The sequence below is a fragment of the Otolemur garnettii genome, unplaced genomic scaffold (assembly GCF_000181295.1).
Source record: "Otolemur garnettii isolate 467f Iridium unplaced genomic scaffold, OtoGar3 scaffold00017, whole genome shotgun sequence".
Lineage (NCBI taxonomy): Eukaryota > Metazoa > Chordata > Mammalia > Primates > Galagidae > Otolemur > Otolemur garnettii.
In genome coordinates this window covers 6873488-6893850 of record NW_003852412.1, presented here as the reverse complement: position 1 = coordinate 6893850, position 20363 = coordinate 6873488, and the positions used below count along the sequence as shown (strand labels likewise).

The following is a 20363-nucleotide window of genomic DNA, read 5'->3' as shown; positions in this document are numbered from 1 at the left end:
GGGAGACACTGAAGAAATGGGAGAGCACAAAGGGCCTCTGCACAGGCCTGGAGCAGCAGACACTGCATAAACCTCGCTCCTCTTCCACCCTCCAGTTCACAAACTTGTAGGAGCTAGGATGACCTTGGAGGCTTTCACCTGAAGGTTCCTTGTGTGGTTTTACAATCCCACTCATTCAAATACCTTTCCCATCAAAACATTTAGACTACTACTGGCATTAAGAACTATGACTCATTTAAAGAAGAAAAAACCTCAATTATTTACCCAGGAGGCCATTATGTAATCAGGCTCAATGAATGTAAATGGAAAAGGTCATTTATTGAACTAAAAGATTCCAGTGGCAGGCTTCAAGAGTAAGCTTAGAGTTGTGATTAAGAGCAGAAGTTGGCAAACCATAGCCTCCAGGTTAAATCTAGCCTACCATTCGTTTTTGTAAATAAAGTTTTATTAAAACACAGCCATGCCCATTTGTCGACTGGCTGTTTTCATTACAACTGGTAGGATTGTGTCATTGCAACAGAGACTGTGTACCTCACAAAGCTAAGCTATCTGACCCTTTGCAGTAAAAGTTTGCCAACCTGTATTTAAGAGTGGCTATTTCCAGGCTATATAACGTTAGGCAAGTTATAAATACTCGTGGTGCCTTAAATTTCTTATCTACAAAATGGGAATAATAATAATAATAATTAAATGAGATAATCCATGTAAAATTCTTACATGAGGTGAGTCCTCAGTTACCAATAGCTATCATCATTATTACTAATATCATTGATGTACATACAATAAAGCTCTTAGGCTAAAACATTCACCCTGAGCCAGGAACAAAAACCTGTTTATTCTTCCTGAGAGGTCAATAGCAGCTAAAATAGTCCCCCTTCCCTGCCACAGTAATGTTTTCTTAAGATCAGTCATTTCAATGCCATTAGTTCAACCTTCAGGACATTAAAAGCATACTCTACTGTTCCTCCATGCTTAACGTAGACATTTGGATCAGCAGCACTGAGTATTTTCCAGTGATTTGTGTAACCTAGCTGGGAGAGGGAGAGCTGAATGAGGCATTCTGTTGGAATTAAATATCAAGAGTACCAGCTGCTTCTTTCTAAAAATATGAGCTAGATCTTCTAAAAGGCGTGAATCATCAATCAAAGTACAAGAGAAGATTTTCACGTAGTTGTTTGTTGTTAGAAATTGTTTTCTAATTGATATAAAGAAAACTAACCTTTTGACATAGGCTTTGAAAGCTATTAAGGCAGCTGAAATCCCATCAGTCCCACTTTGCCTCCTATATATGGTGGGAAATGCTTTCTCAATGTAAAGAAGAAGTCTTATCCTGTAGTCCAATCAGCATATGGAGGTGATTTCCAAGAGAGAAGTGAAAAAATAAAAATCCCACAGCCCAACCTTTCAGAAGTATCATAGTCATGCAGAGAGAAAACCTTCTCCTTCTCTCTTCCTCATGGCCCACCCATTGCTGGGAGGCGGGGTGGCAGGTCTCCAACCCAGCTTCTTACCAGGTGGCTGGGCAGGGCCTTGGTGAAAGCATGGGAGGAGAAAAAGGGATGGGCGAGGTCTCAGTTTGAGACACACACGTGCATGTAAGTAGTGCACTTGTGAGCACCCCCACCACCCCCTTGAGGCTGCAGCATGACCTGTCCAGCATGCTATCCTTCATGATTTCTTGGACTCCCAGAAGGCCACTGCTATAGGCTGTGCTTCATCAACCCAGCCTTGACATATGGAAAAGTATTTTCCCTGCCATCAGTAACCTAGATGGGTGGGGGAAGGGAGACATGACTGAAAGTCCTGGAGATTCTCCCATCAGATGCCTCTCCCCCACCCTCCTACACTCCCCATCCCCACCCACACTTCTCTCATTCTCATTCAACACAGGCTCACTGAGATCTCCCTTCAGTAGTTTTCAGTGTTTCAGCATTGGGTGACCAGAAGAATCGCCCACTGAGCAATTAACAACATCAATGCCTGAGGCCCACCCCAGAGATCCTGTGTTTATTTAGGTCTGGGGAGGGAGTAGGCATTGCATTTTTAGGTGGAGAGGGACGTTCTATGTTTAAAACTTCCCAAATGATTCCAATGTGCTGACCTACCATGGACGAACGCTCTTTTAGAGGGATACAACAGTGAACATAGTCTAGGTACTTGGTCTCCTGGAACTTACAGTCTAGTGGGGCCAGACATAATAAACAAAGGAATGGCCAAGATATTTTCTGATAGGGCTTACAAGAATATAAACCCTGGGGCTATGAAAGAGAGCACTGGGGGAAATGGAGATTTATAACTTCAGGGTGGTCAGGGTGTCATTTCTTGGGGTCCTGCTTTGCTTCTTTGTGTGTGGTAAGCTCTGTTGGTGCTCAAGGCCAGTGACAGGGCCTGCTCCTGGTTCAGGATGGCTAGAGTCACTGAGTTCCCTGAGCTCAGTTTCTATTGGCTGATGGACAATGGGGACCCTGATTGAACAGGTCAACCCGGATCAATCACTGTAACTGGAAGCCACCTCAGACAGCATGCCTTACCCTCAGTGGTCTGGTTCCAAAATCAATGCTCCAGCCCTCATTCCCATTCACCTACTATGAAATAAGTAGCAAATCTTGAGCAATCCTGTTTGTTAAAAATTTTATTACTGTATGTGTTTTCTTCATTGTGTGAACTTCTTTGACTACTCCACCGTGAAGTAATATCCTATTCTCATCATTATTATTGAATGCAACTTTCTGAATCATTAATATTGATAATACCGAAAACAAATTGAGCCACACTTACTCAGTGCAGGCACTCTGCAAGATAATGATCTCATTTAATCCACAGCTAAGATAGACACTATTAGCCCTCATTTCATAAATTTGGAAACTAAGCCCCTGAATCTGAAAGGCTAAGAGAACTCAGAATATGGCTTACATTTTTAGGTCCCTTCCAGCTCAAAGAATCTGTGACCCTACAATTTCTAGCTAGTTTCCCCAAGGCATTTCATCTTACACATCTTTGCAGAAGACTTCGGTATCTCCAGCCTGCTATGTGCCATGCTTGTGGTGGGCAGTAAATACACCAGCCTGTGAAGGCGGCCTGTAAGTCACTGCAGAGGCCTGCAGTATTGGGGCTGATAACCTCCTGACAATCCTCAGGGCAAGGATGGCAACTCTAGCCTTTCTCCTCGAGACTCTGGGCTAGGGTCCTCAGCAAATAGCATTGAGGCTTCTCAAGGGAGCCCCAAAGCACTCAGAGGCATCTCTAGATAGGTTCTGTGGATGTTTGCTCCACCCTATGTCTCCTGGAAAGAAAAATTCAAGAGAAACAATTATTTTATGCTCCTTGCCTTTTTTTTCTTAAAATTTTAAAAACTGAGATTAAAACACCAAATAAAGAGCCATTGCAATTCCTAGACTAGGGATCTTTATTCAATAAAGCTGGCTTTGAATTCCAAGTGATAACTTCACCTCCTTAACTACAAGATCCACTGTAGTTGTAGTTCTCTGTATGGAGGATTCCATACAGAGAAAGAAGTTCAGGTAAGGTCACTAAGGGAACTAACTACACCTTTGAAGGGAACACCCTATTTTGTTAAGGTAACACAAAGAAAAACACAGCAATTTCAATAAAAGAAGACTGTACATGATTTGCACGTGTGCACGCACGCGTGTGTGTATGTGTGTGTGTTTGTGTGTGAATTGGGCATACAAGTAGGGAGCAAAGGTTTTTGGAAAGAAGCTGGACTTAAGTTCAACCTGGAAGAATGAAATGGATCAATGAAAAGAATCTTCCTGGATGGGCCTCCAGTCTACACAAAGGCAACGAGGGAGGAATTAGTTTGCCACATGTACAAAATAGCAAAGCTTGTTCAGACTATAGTTGATAGGATTTGAAAGAGAAGGGGAAAGAAAATTGGACTTGAATATAAAGAACTTTAAAAATCAGGTAGAGTTTATACTTGATTTGCTCTGTGTAGCAGGTAGGAATTGTGTTTAGCTGGGCACTGGCCCCATATATTGGAGGTGGTAGGTTCAAACAGCCCCGGCCAAAAACTGCAAAAGAAAAAAAAGGAATTGTGCTTAGCCACGAGCCACAGAACTCTGGATATATTTGCTTACCCATGTACAGGATTTCTTCTCTCAAATAACAAGAAGACCAGCAGCGAGTGGGTGTAGGAGTTCCACAATGACCGTCCCTCCACCCTCTGTCATTCTTGGGAAGTGCACTGCTGTTACTCGTGTTGCATCATGGTTCCAATATGGCTGCCCATCTCCAGTTTCACATGCACATTCCAGGCAGAAAGGAGAAAGGCAAGAAAGGATCACGTAGGTGGTGTCTGCATGAGGAACACAAAAGTTTCTTCAGAAATCCCTAGCAGTCTTCTATTATATCCCATTAGTCCAAATTATGGTGATGCTAACTGAAAGGATTTCCAGGAGAACTAGTGTTTTTGCTGGACATATTGTCACTACCAGCAAAATCAGAGTTTTGTTTCTTAAGGAAAAAGGAGAAATGGATATTGGGGTGGCAAATAGCAATCTCTATACACTATTGTTGTAGGTTCCTGAACAGAGCATTGTCTCAGAAACAGTGATGGCTTTTTTAGATGGACTTGGCATTGGTATGCAAGAGATATGGCTGGCAAAAGAAGAGTCTGGGAGGGTGGATGGAAGCTGCTGCAAGTAATCTGAGCGTGATGGTGGGCACCTGGACTAGACCCCTTTACCTGGCAATGGCAAGAAAGAGGGAAGCGAGAATTCATTGCCACAGAGCATTGAGCAAGAGGTTGCAACAGCCACATAGCAAAGAACAAAGAAAGGCGAGAGTGTTGGTAAATTGGCCTCTGGTCCTTTATATCTTTTTCTTCTATGCATAAAGCTAACATTTGGGGTGAATGGGAGAGAACTTACAGAAAAGAGAAGTTGATGCAGAAGAATCCAAGAATCAGAGACATGTGGGGGCAATAACAAGCCCTGGAGTATTGATTGCTGCATGTTGACATAGAAAAGGGAGGAGTCAGGTCGAAGTTAGGTCTAAGGTGAACTTGTCCTTCTTAAGAACATGAACTTCACTTTTTAGGGACATTCTCTGAAAGTAACAGATGGCAGAACATGGGAATACCCTCTAGACTACAGCTGTGCTTAGAAAGCAAATGAACCAAGATGTGGAAACAAATTACATCCCTTGAATGACTAATAAAGAAGGCATCCCGGGCGGCGCCAGTGGCTCAAAAGGGTAGGGTGCTGGCCCCATGTTCCCTAGGTGGTGGGTTCAAACCCAGCCCCGGCCAAAAAAACTTCAAGAAAAAAAAAAAGGCATCCAGCCTTCTCATTCTCATTTGTTAGAATGAGAGTAGACAGGGAAGAGTGAAAAGGAGGGAATTCCACAGAGGTTTTTTTTATTGGTAGTTCCATCTACTAGGTATTTGTCAAAAACAGAATAATCCTTTTTAGAATAGAAAGTTATTGCAATTTGAAAATGTATCACTTACAAATGCTATTAAGTACCAGTCAGCATACAAGGCTGTGAAAATAAATGCAGAAAGGTTTAGGAGATGGTCCCTGACCTCAAGAAGATCCCAGTGTTGTGAGAGGCAGAGTCTCATAATACCCAGTGAGGAAGCTACCTCAAGGGTGTGGGCGCAGGCTGGCTGAGGGCTGGGGCACACTGCCTTCTGACATGGTTCTATAGAGGCACAGTTGGATTGGATTGTTACTTTAGTCTGAAAGGAAACCTTAAGCAACTCAGCCACATTAGGGCCCTGAGGAAGGACCTGACATGAGAAACCTCTAAGGGTCTCACCTCGGCACCCCAGAGTCCCTCATCAGCATTGGGGGAGAACCCCAGGAGCCACTGAGGAACAGGTGGAATGGGGGAAACGGTATTAGTCATATTTGTAGCATGTAATTCTGTCACCACTGGCAATGTTCACGTCAGAGCCCTCTTTAGCTGAACTTTCGAGGCTGAATGCAGTTAATTTTTTCACTTATATGCACCTGGCTTTCTTGGTGTAGTTAATCGGAGGTCAGCCTCATTTTGCGACTCCCCAAATTCCGTTCTACAAACACTCCAGTAGGGAAGGCTGGAGCAGTGGTGGGGGAGGGGGCAGCTTTCTCTCCTCCCTCACCTCCACAGAGCCTTCATTCTTTTCATGTTGTTCTCCCTGATGTTTTGATGATTAAAACAAAGAGAGAAAAAGGAATATTTTGAAAGAAAACACTTTATTTGGTTAGTCTGAATGCAGCTCCGCATCTTGCTCTTGCCTGTTCAGTCAATCAGCCTCCCAGTTCCAGTTCCTCCTCCTGCAGCTCCTGAAGCATTTTACTCCACATCTGGTTGTCCGATTCTCCCGCCAGATGGTGAGTCCCCTGAGCCTGATGTTGGTGCCCTCCTGGCGTCCAGCACAGCACAGAAGAGGCACCTGCAGCGCTTGGCTGAGTGAACACCTCTGGCCACTCTGCCTCTTCGCTGTTGTTCATACTTATTTCCCCGATGATGTCGGCCTGAGTGATGAAACTGCGCGCTGAACTTTGCCAGGGCAAAGTCTGCCAGGGGCAGCAAAACGCCTTATGCAGACAAAATCTGGGCATTCAGTGAAATGCATTGAAGGGACTCCTTCAGCGCCCAAAAGGAAGGGGATCCCAAGTCTAATTCTGTCTGAACATTTGCTGTTTGAAAGCAACGTATTTGTGCCCTGGTGTCACACTCACAACAACTTCAAACTCCTGGGCTTGAGAGCTTCTCTTGCCTCGTCCTCCCAAGTAGCTGGGACTTCAGGCTCCTGCCACAATGCCAGGCTATTATTTTGTTGTAGTTGTCGTTGTTGTTTAGCCGGCCTGGACCGGGTTCCAATCTGCCAGCCCCAGTGTATGTGGCTGGCGCCCTAACTACTAAGCCACAGGTGCCAAGCTTGAATTTTAATTTTTTTAGATGCAAGCATTTGAATAGCTTAGTCATTTGCAGAGTATAAAAGTACAAGCTGAAAAGTATACACCTTTCTTTTTTTCCACCCAGGACACTGCACAACTACAGGCCTCTTCCTATGGAGGATGGTGGGAATGGCCCCCATTGAGTCAGTAACTCCCAAGCCTTCCTCCTTCAGCTACACAGTCCCCTTCCCCAAGACAGCTGATATTACCAGATTCTTGTATTTCCTTCCAGAGTAGGCTATCAGAACATGGACACGAAGAGATAGGATGCATGTTTTCTAAGTATTTGTATTTTATAAGAATAATTTTAGTAAGCAGAATCAATAGGAAAAAATCAAAATGAAGCAATTGAATAAGAAGACCTTGAACTAAAAATTTGAGGGAGGAGAAAAGATGTCCACATGAAGAGCAATCACTCATCCAAAGTGGAAATCCAGCAGGAATTCTGTCCATGTAAAACAAAAAGAGAGGATGGGGTCCCACAAGGATGGGCATTTTGACAAAGTGAATGGGCATTGCATGGAGAGTCGGGGGTTGGGGGGGGCCTGAAGCTGCTGAGTAGGTGAGAAATCACAGCAGCCTGTCCTCCCAGGACAGTGTTTGCTGGAATGTGGGCATGTTCTACCCTGTGGTGACACACTCTCTCCGAGGCTCAGTGGCATTTAACTATGGTCACCTTGGGCATTTCCAGAGTTCTCCCACATTCACTTATATTATTTCAGTGGAAAAGGACATTTCATCTTTCATGTCAAAAAAAAAAAAAAAAAAACAGAGCAGACACTGGCCCAGGAGCCTGAGTGGAGAGGAAGCAGGGACAAACCTTCTGAAGGTCACTGTCCCAGTCACTGCCATGCCCTGAGTAACCCACCTTCCTCACTGGAGATGGTCTTGGCAGATAATTTATGTGAGGTTGGCTTGAGCTAAACTGGGACAGGACAATCACCAGCTAGCCCTGTCTTCAGGTAACACACCAAATTTCTTTGGGGTCAGGGAACAATAGCAAGCTGGAAAGTGGGGTTATTTGTTAAGTATCTCCCCAAGTAGTCATTGGATCCCAGCCATATATAAGGCACCAGGCAAACCTCTAAAGTTCTGATCGGATTATGCTGGAAATACAAGGCATCCACTACACCGAAATGTGGCAGGGAGCACAGAACCCCAGCAATGAACGGAGCATAAAGCAATTATGATAGATTTCAGAGAAGTGCAGAGTTTGCTTCCAGCTCTTGTGGAAAAGATGGTTTCATCTCCAAAGCTCCATAAAGACTCCACGAGGGGAGGTTCTCTCCACCTCCTGCTCTGCAGACAGTTGCTGGACTTTGGCTGATATAGCCAATGAAATGTGTCAAAGAAAGAAAGAAGCTGGTTGCATGCGTGAGCAGCACTTGGTGGGGCCGCCATGACTCAGGACTGGGCCTGTCAGAGAGGAGATTAAGCATGAGCTCTGTTTGGTCAGAGAAATCAATTAAGTGTAGGGGAAATGATGCCTAAGAGTGATGTATGGACCTGATATCAATACCAATTTATTTATTTACAAGAGGTAGGAGTATATTTTTTAATGACCAGACTGATGTTGTCCACTGATGGTACTATTTTACCTTTCAAAGAATGTTGGCGCGATTATAGAAGATTGTTTACTGAACATGCAGTCAGGGCCAAAGGCTTAAAGGGTGACTTAATGTACTTTCCCTGCCCCACAATATTCTTGCTGAATAGAATACAAGGAAAAAAATGCTGGTGTCTGCCATATTTAAAATCTTCCCTAGGGATAGTGCAGGAATTAATATCATTAAATGCATATAACAAAGTTCCCCATCTTTATATGCCGTATGCATATTATTGGGGATAATAATGAATTGAATTTACTAGATAAATATGAATTGATTAGAGGCATGGGGTCTGTTCACCTTGACTGTTGCTGGGGATTTCCCAAGCTGCCATTCTCAGAGTTGGGCAAAAAGAAGCTTTCTAAAATGCATGACATGCATGTGTATGTTTGCTTAGCTAGGAGTAAGTTTATCAAGTTTGTTTGATCTATGAGTGTAAAACAAAAAATCCAACATATATCCTAAGGACATTTTTCCCCCAAAAAAGTGGAGAAAAATTTTCACATTTGCTGCTCCATCCACAAGAGATGTATTAGCTCTGAGGGTTGGGAAAGAGAACTGCTAAGTCATATCTCCAATTGGTTTCCTTCCTTGAAATGGGTCACGAGGACAGAGATAACCCCAACGTGCTAGCATTGTTCTAGCCCTCAAATAATTATTCTTAGTCCTACTTTCCAGAAAATAGCCCTAGGTATTCGGCACTTAAAAACTTATCTTTCCCAAATGAAACCTATGCAAGGTTTCATTTTAACCTATGCAAATTCGTAGCTGAATTTGTTGTTGTTAATTTTTTTATTAAGAGCTTTGTAACAATGCATAAAAATGGTATATGTGGACAGTCATAATGGAAAATTTAAGTAACACAAAAACTGAATTTGACCTTATGTCTTGGTGGTTGTTAGGAATGTTTCATTTATGATGTTAGTTCAATTGACTGTTTGATGTATGAACAAGTCCCATCACCAATTAATACTTTCTGGCCACCTGGAGGACTCAGCCCATAATTACATTTTTTAATGAAATGAGAAGAATGAGTTTATAAATTAAATGGGGCCCAGGGGAATATTGGAAGGGCCTTGGGGTCTGGCCACCAGGCATCTGCTCACCTCTTTTTGGCTCTAGCACTGGCCCAGAGAATGATGAGACAGGGCATTAACCCCCTTGACAACACATTGCTCCACTGGCTGGACAGGTATAGAGACTCCTCCATTCCTGCTCATCACAGGAATGCAAGACTGAATTACTTGCCAAATACCCACAGGTGAAAAATGCAATAGTACAATTCCACATGTATTAAGACAATCATGTTGAAACATTAGAATATTTAATTTTAAGATTCAAAGTTTCTGGCCATTAATATAAATTTAGAAAGAACTGGCTGAGTCAATAAAAATCCCACTTCAGAGAAGCCTTAAAATGAGAGCTATTTGCATGAACAGAAACAGGATGATGGCCAGGCCATATAGAACCTCTAAGTTATACCCAAAAGACTGTAACAGATGGGCAAAATACAGAGTTGGTCAACATAAGGAAGTAGGCCTACTGTAGTGATATGTACGTGTGGTGCACGTCTGGTCTATGAAAGCTAGGTCAACTTAAGGAGATGGTCAACTATGGAGGTTTTACTATATTAACATATCCTATCCCATCTTCCTCTGTCCTGCCTGTTTCTCTTATTATGTCTGCTTCTTATTCTTGTCCTTTCCTTTGACTGTCCCCTGGTCCCTGTTTCCATCTCTGTTAAGAGCAGAGCTCCCAGGTGAGCTCCCACATAAACAGTCACTATCTCATGTTAAAAGGGAAGCCAGGCCCTCCAATAATAAAATGAAACATTTTCCAATGAAACATAGGGCATCTTCAAGGAATAAAGAACCTATTTTCTGACTTTCATGTGAGAATGAATATTCTTTCATGAATTTCAGAACAAACAGAAATCAGTGTCCTGGAGTAGATATAACAGATCTTCCCCTGGCATGCTGACTCACCGTGACTCTTCTAATAGCATTTACTGGAATGACCTTCAGTTTGAATGAGAACTACAAAATACCAGTAATTTTAACTGGGGAATATTTATATTTTGGTATAGTAGGTGAATTCCCAATTACGGAGCATTATTAGCAGCATTTCCCCCCAAAACTAAATGTGGTTTCATCTTGGTTAAGCCTTACGTTTCTAATTGGTCCTAATGGTTCAAAGAGGTGTTTTTTGTTTGGGTTTTAAAATTTATTGATTCCCTCTTTCCTCATAACTAACTCTCACAGATAATGCCAGACAAAGATGATATTCTGCAGTCCCAGATTCCTTTTACACAGATTAACCCAATATTTTCTTTGTCAAACTATTTGCTGCTTGATTTATAGCCTGTAGGATTTGAGTGATACATCATAGAAAGTCAAGGACTTCAGTACGTTCTCTGATCATTTTTTTTAAATTGTTTTTTATTAAATCATAACCTTGTACATTGATGCATTTATGGGGTTCAGGACACTGCTTCAATATACAATGTGAAATGCTTACATTGAACTAAGTAACACATCCATCACAATTATACTCCTTTCTTAATAGTTTTGAAATGTACATTGCATCATGCACGTTAGGTAAGGTCTCTGACCATTATAAGAGAATGTACAATTACATTAAAGTCTTCTCCCTCTCTCATTAGTACAAAGGGTAGACTGCTACTAATTTCCCAACCATTTCCTTTGGGTGGGAGAGTGCTGGGTGACCATCTACTCTTCGTTTCCATTTCCTGTTCTCAATCCAGGAGTCAACCTTTCTATTTAGTCTATCTATCACTGACTGCCTTTTGGAATTTTTCTTGTCCAGAAGAAATATGTTTTGGACACATTTGAGAATCTGTTTCCTGGTGGCCTGCAGAATCTGTGGCCCTTTGAAAATGGCTCCCCAGCATTGGTGTAGCCAGGATTTAGGGCTTACCCTGAATGTCAGAGTAGGTTCAGAGAATGATGCCCTTGAAGCAACAGTTCACATGAGGGGGATGTATTGAGTTCTTCCAAATAACCACCTAAGAGCTTATGAGTGTGCTGATCTTCTGAGGGACATACTAAAAGTCACCTGTGGTCTAAATGATGTGAGATAAAATTATATATTTTAAAGTTGGTGTGGAGACTTCAAAAATAAGAACCATTCATTTCTTCTCTCATTCCAAAGAGGTTTATTGAGTATCTACTTTGAGCTAAGCATGAGGCTGGAGCTAGAGCAGTGCCTAAAACAAGCCCCGTCCCTGTTCTCACAGTCCAGCAGGAATTGCAAGACCTACCTTGCTCCTGTTGACCCAGCACTATCCCAGGGTCTGAGACTTTGGGTTTGACAAACAGGTCCTCCTGTCCAGAGGAATATCACTGATGATATTAGCGTAGGGGCAAGCCTTTAGCTTCTCACACTCTGGCTAAAAGTGCTCACAGGACCAGCTGATCCCCTTGCTTCGACTCCCCACGCTCCAGAGCAATCTGCTGTGAGTGTGAGCTGGAAGATATCTCCGAAATGGGAAGGAGCCATAGGGAGGAAGGGGGGACATATGCTTAAATAGCAAGGTCTACCTTCACACTGAATGAGCAAACTCATCCTGGCTATACCCATTGGCCTCTTTGAGTGCAGTGCACATTCACTGCTGTGACAGGACCAACTCCAGGTAAATGAGTAAAGTCTTGGTTTTGAGCATGGAAAGCAGAGGTCCAGATGCCAGTTAGTGGTAGCCAAGAGCTTCAGCTTGGAAAACAGATGGTATGTCAGCCAACATTAATCCACTGATCAGAAGCCAGTTCTTCTCTGCTATCCACTCTTTTCCATATCCCTCAAGGACGCACCACTGCCTAGGGTTTACCACACATTCTCATACACACTCTAATGACCCTATAGGAGACATCCTGACTCCCATTTCACGGATGAGAAAACCAAACCTCACAATCACCTCGCTCAGTCCCCCACAGCCGCTAACACAAAACCAACATTCAAACCCAGATCTTCAGGCTCTAACCCAACGCTCTTACCACCCCCCCATAGCTGTCTCCTTTTACCATTTCAGTTCTTCTTTCTTTCTGTGAATTGTTTCAATTCATCCTGGTGGGGCTCTGGAAGCAGCCATGGATTACTGACTCACAGAGGCACTGGCGACTTCCCCTTCCACCTGCAGGCCCCATAGCCATGTTTTGGGTCTCCTAACCAGACTGCTGTCTCCAAGCCTTTCCTGCCTCCTGAATAAGAATCCCGTAGCTGTCATGGATGCCTGTGGATCTATTTTTAGCAATAGAAGGGAACATGTGGGAGGAGCACATTGAGGTTTTCTAGGAGTCTATTAATATTTTTACTGAAGGCACTCAGAGTTTTAACTTGACTGATTTCAAGATAAATTACCTCCTAAGGAAGATCCCTTCCCTACTCATCCCTTTAACACTCTCCATCTGCAATATAGGTTTGTTTTCTGGGTTTTGTTGTTGTTGCTGTTTTACCCCCTGGGGCTCCTCCTTCCTTATCACCTGGTTCCCCAAGTCCAGGATATTAATAACTAGCAGCAGCATTGTTGATTTCTCTTAGAGAAGACCAAGGGGAAAGCAGATCTAGTTCTCTTTGGCCTCTGTAGAGACTGGTGATGCTCCTTAAGATCTTTAGATAGAAATAGATGGTTAGAAATAGAAATGGTTTAAAGGTTTGAAAACATATCCATGGATAGACTCTCATGTTTTTTAAACCTCCTGAATTGCTGATTTTATTCTAGAGCACACAAACTACTATTTGAAAGGCATACACAAAAGAGAAACTGGGGAAAAATAATTTTATGACATTAAAATGGGTAAGAAGTGAAAATGCACATGTGTAAAGTCTTTGCATTTGGGGACATAATTGTGGCATTTATGTTTAAGAAGACATACTACCTCTGTTCACCAATGTCTCTTTGCTTTACTAGGTTAAAGGTGATCACATAAAAATGCAAACACTAAAAATAAATATGCATTTGAGATTATCATTTTATTAGGAGTGATACTCCTAATAGGGTAAAATGAATCATTTAGTTGATTATGTCACAACTGAAATCAAATATTAACAAAAGGCAATACCAGTGTGCATAAATTAAAATATCTTCAGTTTCAAAATTAGTAATAACATTCCTTTCCAAGTAGGTAGCTACAGCACATAGTATAATGACGCCACCCACCATTAGCCATATATTTTCAAGTGCCTTCTCAACAATAAAATACACAAGAAACTCAGTAAGTCTGGACCCATGTTCTGACATGTCTCTTTTTAACTAATTCTCAAACAAGGCTCTCTAATATGAACCAGGTATTACTGTTCCTTTGATTCAGAGCAAAAATAAAACAAAGAGAACCAGTTGCTTTCACATGGACTCTGCTGTGATTCATTACAGGCACTTACAGCCTGGAAGAGTCGTTTATAGTCTGAGCAGCCTTTTTGCACAAAGGACCGTATCTCCAAAAGGGTTACAAAACCAACCTCAGCCAAAATGAAACTACAGAGAAAAGATCTGTCATTTTCCCCTCCAATTCAATAGGACACATTTACCCTGTTGAAAGCCCCTTATTTTTATAGGTGCAACAAATTCTTGGACCAGGGCCACACCCTCTATAACTCTATGTGAATCTAGGGATCAGGACGTGCTGAATTGCAAGCCAAGAGACGGTCTAGTAAACATGAAAAGCCATCAAAGAGCGTCTGCTTCCCGATCCTCCTGCTGGTCCTTTCTGATAGCAGCAATACCAGGACTCTCATTTTAATACCCATCCACACCCCTCCGGGTCCCATAAAGCTACAAATTCCATTCTCTTACTGGCCTCATCACTTCCTACAAGTGCCTGGTCCTTGAGGCAGCAGTGGAGGAAGACCTCGCACTTCAGTAAGAATGTGAGGAAGACGCAGGACTGAGACACGAGCTGGGCCTCCCATTTGCTGGATCGTGAGTTCTGGCTCCTAATTACTAAGCCCCAAACCCATGGTAAGAAGACAAGCTGGAGCTGTCTTCCTATTCACATGAACACAAAGCAAATATTAATATTAATTAATATTAATTAATTAAAAAATAACATTAATTAATGTTATTTTTCAGTCTTCTGTCCATTTTCACATAGTAATTTCTCAAAATGCCCAAATACTCATATAAGGATATATATTTTTCCCTCATTGAACAGTCTGTGTATGGACTTGGGAACTAAATTTCAAAAGGCTCATTTTGTTTTAATTATACTACAGTTCACAAACCACTCCAAAAGACACGCATGCAAGTCTGGAATATCTGGATATTTGTAAAACCTGCATCTGCCTCACCAAGGACTGTAGAAAGTGATTGAAAGCTGCTGGCCCTCTCCCCCCAGGCCCTTCGCCCCACACTGGCTGGCTTGTAGCCATTCCCAGGGGCCAGAACCCTGAGTTGGATCAGGATCTGTGCCCACCTTGTCTCCTGTGGCTCTAGGTCAGACTCCACACCTGGCCAGGCCGACTGGTTCCATGGGAGACTCTGATGAGGAAAGGCATTGATCCCATTCAAACTCAGAGTACGTAAGGAGAAAGGGCCCCCACGGGAAATGGGGTATCAGCTACTTGCTTCATTCTGTCAATATCTATGTGAGGAAGCTGGAAACAGGGCAAGAAGGCCCCTCTCTCAGACTCCAGCCCTACTGGCTCTTTCAGACATGCTCCATGTGGTTACCAGGGTGCAGTACTGGCTCTGTGGGGGAAATCTCAGCCACCACAGGGTCACCTAGGCTACCCTTCACTGTGACACCTAGGGAAAGTGAGCCTCAGGTGCAGCTTTAGAATCTTAGAATTTTTTATCTGAAGTTGCTTCAGGTTGAAGATTAGAATGCATACATTACCAAGATGACTTTTTAATACTGGGTTGCCCAAAATGCTGTTCTTAATCATGTTAATCTCATTCACTCAATAAACCTCAGCAGCACATGGGACTCAAGTGGATCCTCGGGAAATATTAGAGCTGAGTTGAGCATTAACACTTCTCCTGTGTGTCCTTGAATATCCTCAGCCTCCAGCAGTGAAGGTCTGAGCAAAGGTATAGCAGTGAAAATGGTTTTCCTTACAGAAGAAATGACCCAAAAGACCCAAAAGACACCATGAGCAGATATAATTACACCTCAGACTGAAAGGCTGCCACGGAATGTGTCCAGCCCTGACTCCTCCACTGAGTGGCTTGCGAAGTGAGCATGTCACTTCCTCTCTCCCTGCCTTGGTGCCCTCCTCTTGGAGAGGACAAGATCAGAAAAGCTCTCAGGTTTCTTCCCAAACACGTCCATGCCCACGCCCATCCTAGCCTGCGGTTCTGTAGCTGGGTTTACACTGGAGTGCAGTTTGATTCTGTCTCCCAGTCCCATTCCAGAGGCCAGGGCTTTCCACATTAGTAAATGGGTTTACAAAGAGAAAGAGAAATGATAGTTTAAACAGCCCTGGAATAAATAAGTATCAGCATCAAACAAGTATTACTCTTCATATATTAATACTGATAAGTTAGCCAAAACCTTTAACGGAAAAGAGCGTTGAAAACTAAACAATACACAATAAGCTTCTTTCTCTTTAAAGGAAAATTGCCAAGGATGCAGAAGGAGTTGAAAGTGATCAAAGATGAGGATGGGCATTTCAACCTGGGCGTGAAGAGGATCCCTGCCCTTCCCCACTACCTGCAGCCAGGGGCTTCCCGAGGGAAGGCGCCCCCCAGGCATCCCTTCCCGGAGGCTCTCCGGGGACCCTTCTCCCAGTTCCGGTATGAACCTCCTCCGGGAGATCTAGACGGATTCCCCGGGGTCTTCGAAGGAGGTGGGTCTCGGAAACGGAAGAGCATGCCCACCAAGGTGCCCTACAGCCACCCTGCGGAGGAAGCCGCCGTGGTCCTCCACTCGGAGAACAAAAGCCACGGCCTTCCCCGCCTGCCTCTGCTGTTCCCGCCGCCGCCGCCGCGCCCCAAGTACGACTCGCAGATGATCGATCTGTGCGACGTGGGCTTCCAGTTCTACCGCGGCCTGGAGCCTCCGGGGGGCAGGCCCGTCAAGCAGGAGCCCCTCAAGCCCAGCGCCGTGTGGCCGCAGCCGACCCCGCCTCCGTTCCTGCCCACGCCCTTCCCCTGCTACCCCAAAGTCCACCCGGGCCTCGTGTTCCCCTTCTTCGTGCCCGCGGCGTCGCCCTTCCCCTTCAGCCGGCACACCTTCCTGCCCAAGCAGCCGCCGGAGCCTCTGCTGCCGCGGAAAGCCGAGCCCCAGGAGAGCGAGGAGACCAAGCAGAAGGTGGAGAGGGTGGACGTGAACGTGCAGATCGACGACAGCTACTACGTGGACGTGGGCGGCGCGCAGAAGCGCTGGCAGTGCCCCACCTGCGAAAAGTCGTACACCTCCAAGTACAACCTGGTGACGCACATCCTGGGCCACAGCGGCATCAAGCCGCACGCCTGCACCCGCTGCGGGAAGCTCTTCAAGCAGCTCAGCCACCTGCACACCCACATGCTGACCCACCAGGGCACGCGGCCTCACAAGTGCCAGGTGTGCCACAAGGCCTTCACCCAGACCAGCCACCTTAAGCGCCACATGATGCAGCACAGCGAGGTCAAGCCGCACAACTGCCGCGTGTGCGGCCGGGGCTTCGCCTACCCCAGCGAGCTCAAGGCCCACGAGGCCAAGCACGCCAGCGGGCGGGAGAACATCTGCGTGGAGTGCGGCCTCGATTTCCCCACCCTGGCGCAGCTGAAGAGGCACCTCACCACGCACCGCGGCCCCATCCAGTACAACTGCTCCGAGTGCGACAAGACCTTCCAGTACCCGAGCCAGCTACAGAACCACATGATGAAGCACAAGGACATCCGGCCCTACATCTGCTCCGAGTGCGGCATGGAGTTCGTGCAGCCCCACCATCTCAAGCAGCACTCCCTCACCCACAAGGTACTGCGGGCCGCCGGGGCGCTGGAGCGGGGCGGGCACCCGGGACAGCACCGCTCCCCACCTCTGACCCCGAGGAGCAGTCACCCTGGCCGCCCCGCTTCCCTTACTCCAGCCTGAGGTCCTTCCTCCCCCATCAGACCCTTTCCCCAACCAGCCTTCCAGAGTCTAAGGGGGCCTGGAGATAGATAATGCAGACATCTGGGGAGGGGGCGAGGAAGGATGAAGGAAACAGCTGCTTGCAGTGCTGTTGCTTCCCAGCCCCCAGGAATCCCTACAATGTTTCCAGAAACCTCAGCCAGGGCACTAGCAGGAGTGTGTTATCAGACGCTAGATCGCCTCTGTGCCTGGGATGTACTAGTGAGAGCCTTCTTCTAGAGAATTCTCTTGGTCTTTTGCTGTTGAAGCAGTGGCTACCTTTGGTTTGTATTCTCCCTCAGCTGTGAGACCTGCTTCATAGGCAGGGTCTCCGAGGGGAGCAGAGCTTGGCAGAGTTTTGGAGGCCCTGCCTATCCCTGGGTTGAGGCCCTGCCTATCCCCAGGTTGAGGCCCTCCCTGGTCGAGTTCAGTGTCCTGTGGTTTGTATTGTAGCAGGCAGGAGAAGGCATCCTTCTCTGGTTTTGGTGTGGTTTCATCTTCTCTGTGATCAGATCGTCAGGAGAAATACACACCCAAGAGTCTGAGTTCAAACTAATTTGCAACCAAAACCCTGGGGCTATTCAGGCTAAAATGAAACCAGGCCGTAGTGGCGTCCCTGAAATCTTAGTCTCAGCTCAACTGACTTGGGTCTGCTTTGAGTTTCCAAGATAGGAGTTGTGCCCCACTAACCCCTACCCTCACACCCTTGACCTCAAGTGACTTTCTTGGCAGGAGAGAATTTTAGCAAGCCACAGTTTCTAAAACATTCTTTCATTCTGAAAAGTCAGAAGAGGACTTTGCCCAACCAAGATAATGTTTCTGCTCTGCTATCATGGGTTTCATTAGTTAGGTTATGACAAAGGACGGAGCATTTTCTGATTCTGCAGCAGAGATAAAATGTGTGCCGTCCCCTACAACAGGCTCCTGTAGGTACCATCCAGAGGGGCGATGCCTGCTGAGGGCAGGAACTATCAACAAAGGATCTAGAGCGCCTAAGATTCAGCCACAAAGAGATCATTCACTTATTTTACTAGCTATGTGGAAAAGCAATCAAAGGTGCATTTTAGAGCATATAGAGATTCTGGGAGATAGTAGAAAATGAAGTCAAAATGGGAGAAGCAGCCTGTTGTCTGAAATAAGTTTCATTCGAATTAAGAAACAAAATGCATGTTAACTGGAAGTGTCAGCCTGAAAAGTAGTATTTACTGAACACTGTCTTTACGGCAGGTGTTTTATTTTTCATTTAATTTTCATTGGCTTCTTAAAATCTCTTAAGAGCTACTCCTGATTTGCAGATGAGAATACCGAGACATAGAGAGGTCCGTCAGGGGTCTCTGATACCAGTACCTGGGTCTTGAACACTCTGCAATTGAAATGTCCCTTTTTCCACCCTCACAGGCTCTCTGTAATTTCAGTGATACTATCAGAGAGACAAAAGCTTCCTTTGTTGCCCCAAAGTTGTGTCCAAGCTCCTGTTCACTGGTATTCTAGGCCAACCCACACGTGAATCCTACTTTGGACAAGGAAGTCTCTTTAAAGAATTTCCCAAACAGTGATAAATAGAGACCTCTCTTTGGTTTTCAGGACACCTGGATCAAGGCCAAGCCCAGAGGAAATCTTGAGAGAAGAAATTCTGAAACCCATTAAGAAAACCTATTTCATTAGTTTTACAATTTTAAACTGTTCAAATATGCACTGCATATTAAAAATTCATCTTCTTGGGGTTAGACATTAAATTTTAATTTTTGAAGGAGGTTGATTTCTAAATCTCTTTCTTAGCACAAATCTACACTTATCTGCAGTCATCTAGGCTAGAGAGTGTTGGCCTGGAGAGAACCCCAAAGTCATCATGATCCACCACATCCATCTTGAGATGAAAAGCCTTCACCAGAAAAGACCGTGGGACTGATCTAGTAAATGGCAGGGCAGAGACTCCAATCCACCCTTTAGTGCCATGGCTCAGCAACTGAAGCATGGTGCTTTCTTACCATACCCCAAATTAAAGAAATGGAAATACAGACAGAGAGAGTCAGAGCTGAGCTTGGAACCCTTCCCTCCTCACCCACTATGAATATCAGGCAATATAGGCTTTATAGTTGTTCACTAAATAATTTATTCTGATCCTGTAATAACCTTCATTTTAGTGCCTTGGTTGTTTTTCTCCCCCAAAGTCATTCTGGGTCAAGATCTGTTGCAAAGGCCTTTTCAGGAAAGAGGTGGTTAATCAGGGTTAACAAATGCCCTGCTACTCAAGCTGAGTTCCAGAAGTGTTCTCAGTGATGCTTAAATAGTCAAACACACCTCCACACACAGCAAGGAAACTAGAACACCCACCATCTTGTCTTCTAATTTAGAAAGCTAACTCCTGCCGAATTTCTTTATAAAAAGTGGCTGGCTTAGTCCAAGCTCCATAACCATGTTACATACAGGTCAGGATGGCCTATGGGAACCCAAGGGACCAACTCAAGAGAGTGATTATCAAGTTACAACTTACTGAAGTATGACTATGCGTTGTTCTTCTGGGATTTTCAAGCCCATTAATGAGAACTCAAAAGGAAATTAGTTTTCATGAGATAAATGATAATATCAGTTTAGAAGATTTTATTTTTCCATGATCATGATAGCTGGATTATAGACTCATTTTGCATATCATTTTACAGTGCTCTTACTGAAATCCTGCTAATCCCTAAGAACTATTACTGCAGAAGTAACCCTGGCAGCAGCAGAAACAAGGAAACCAATAGCTTTCTTTTCCTCTAGTGGTCTGGCTAGTTTGGGGTTTTCAGATTAATATATAT

General features: G+C 44.5%; 1 protein-coding gene across 2 annotated transcripts in view; it reads left to right on the top strand.

The window, feature by feature from the left end:
- ZNF366 (zinc finger protein 366) overlaps positions 1–20363 on the top strand; it is a 64023-nt gene that overhangs the window by 29673 nt on the left and 13987 nt on the right. Inside the window, exons 2-3 of one of the 2 annotated variants that reach the window (XM_023510916.1) lie at positions 5534–5539; positions 16085–17430. In XM_023510916.1, coding sequence (XP_023366684.1) covers positions 16099–17430 — 1332 coding nt within the window. In that variant the 5' untranslated portion in view covers positions 5534–5539; positions 16085–16098. The remainder of the gene's footprint in view (positions 1–5533; positions 5540–16084; positions 17431–20363) is intronic. The other variant, XM_003785899.1, reaches the window with a different exon arrangement.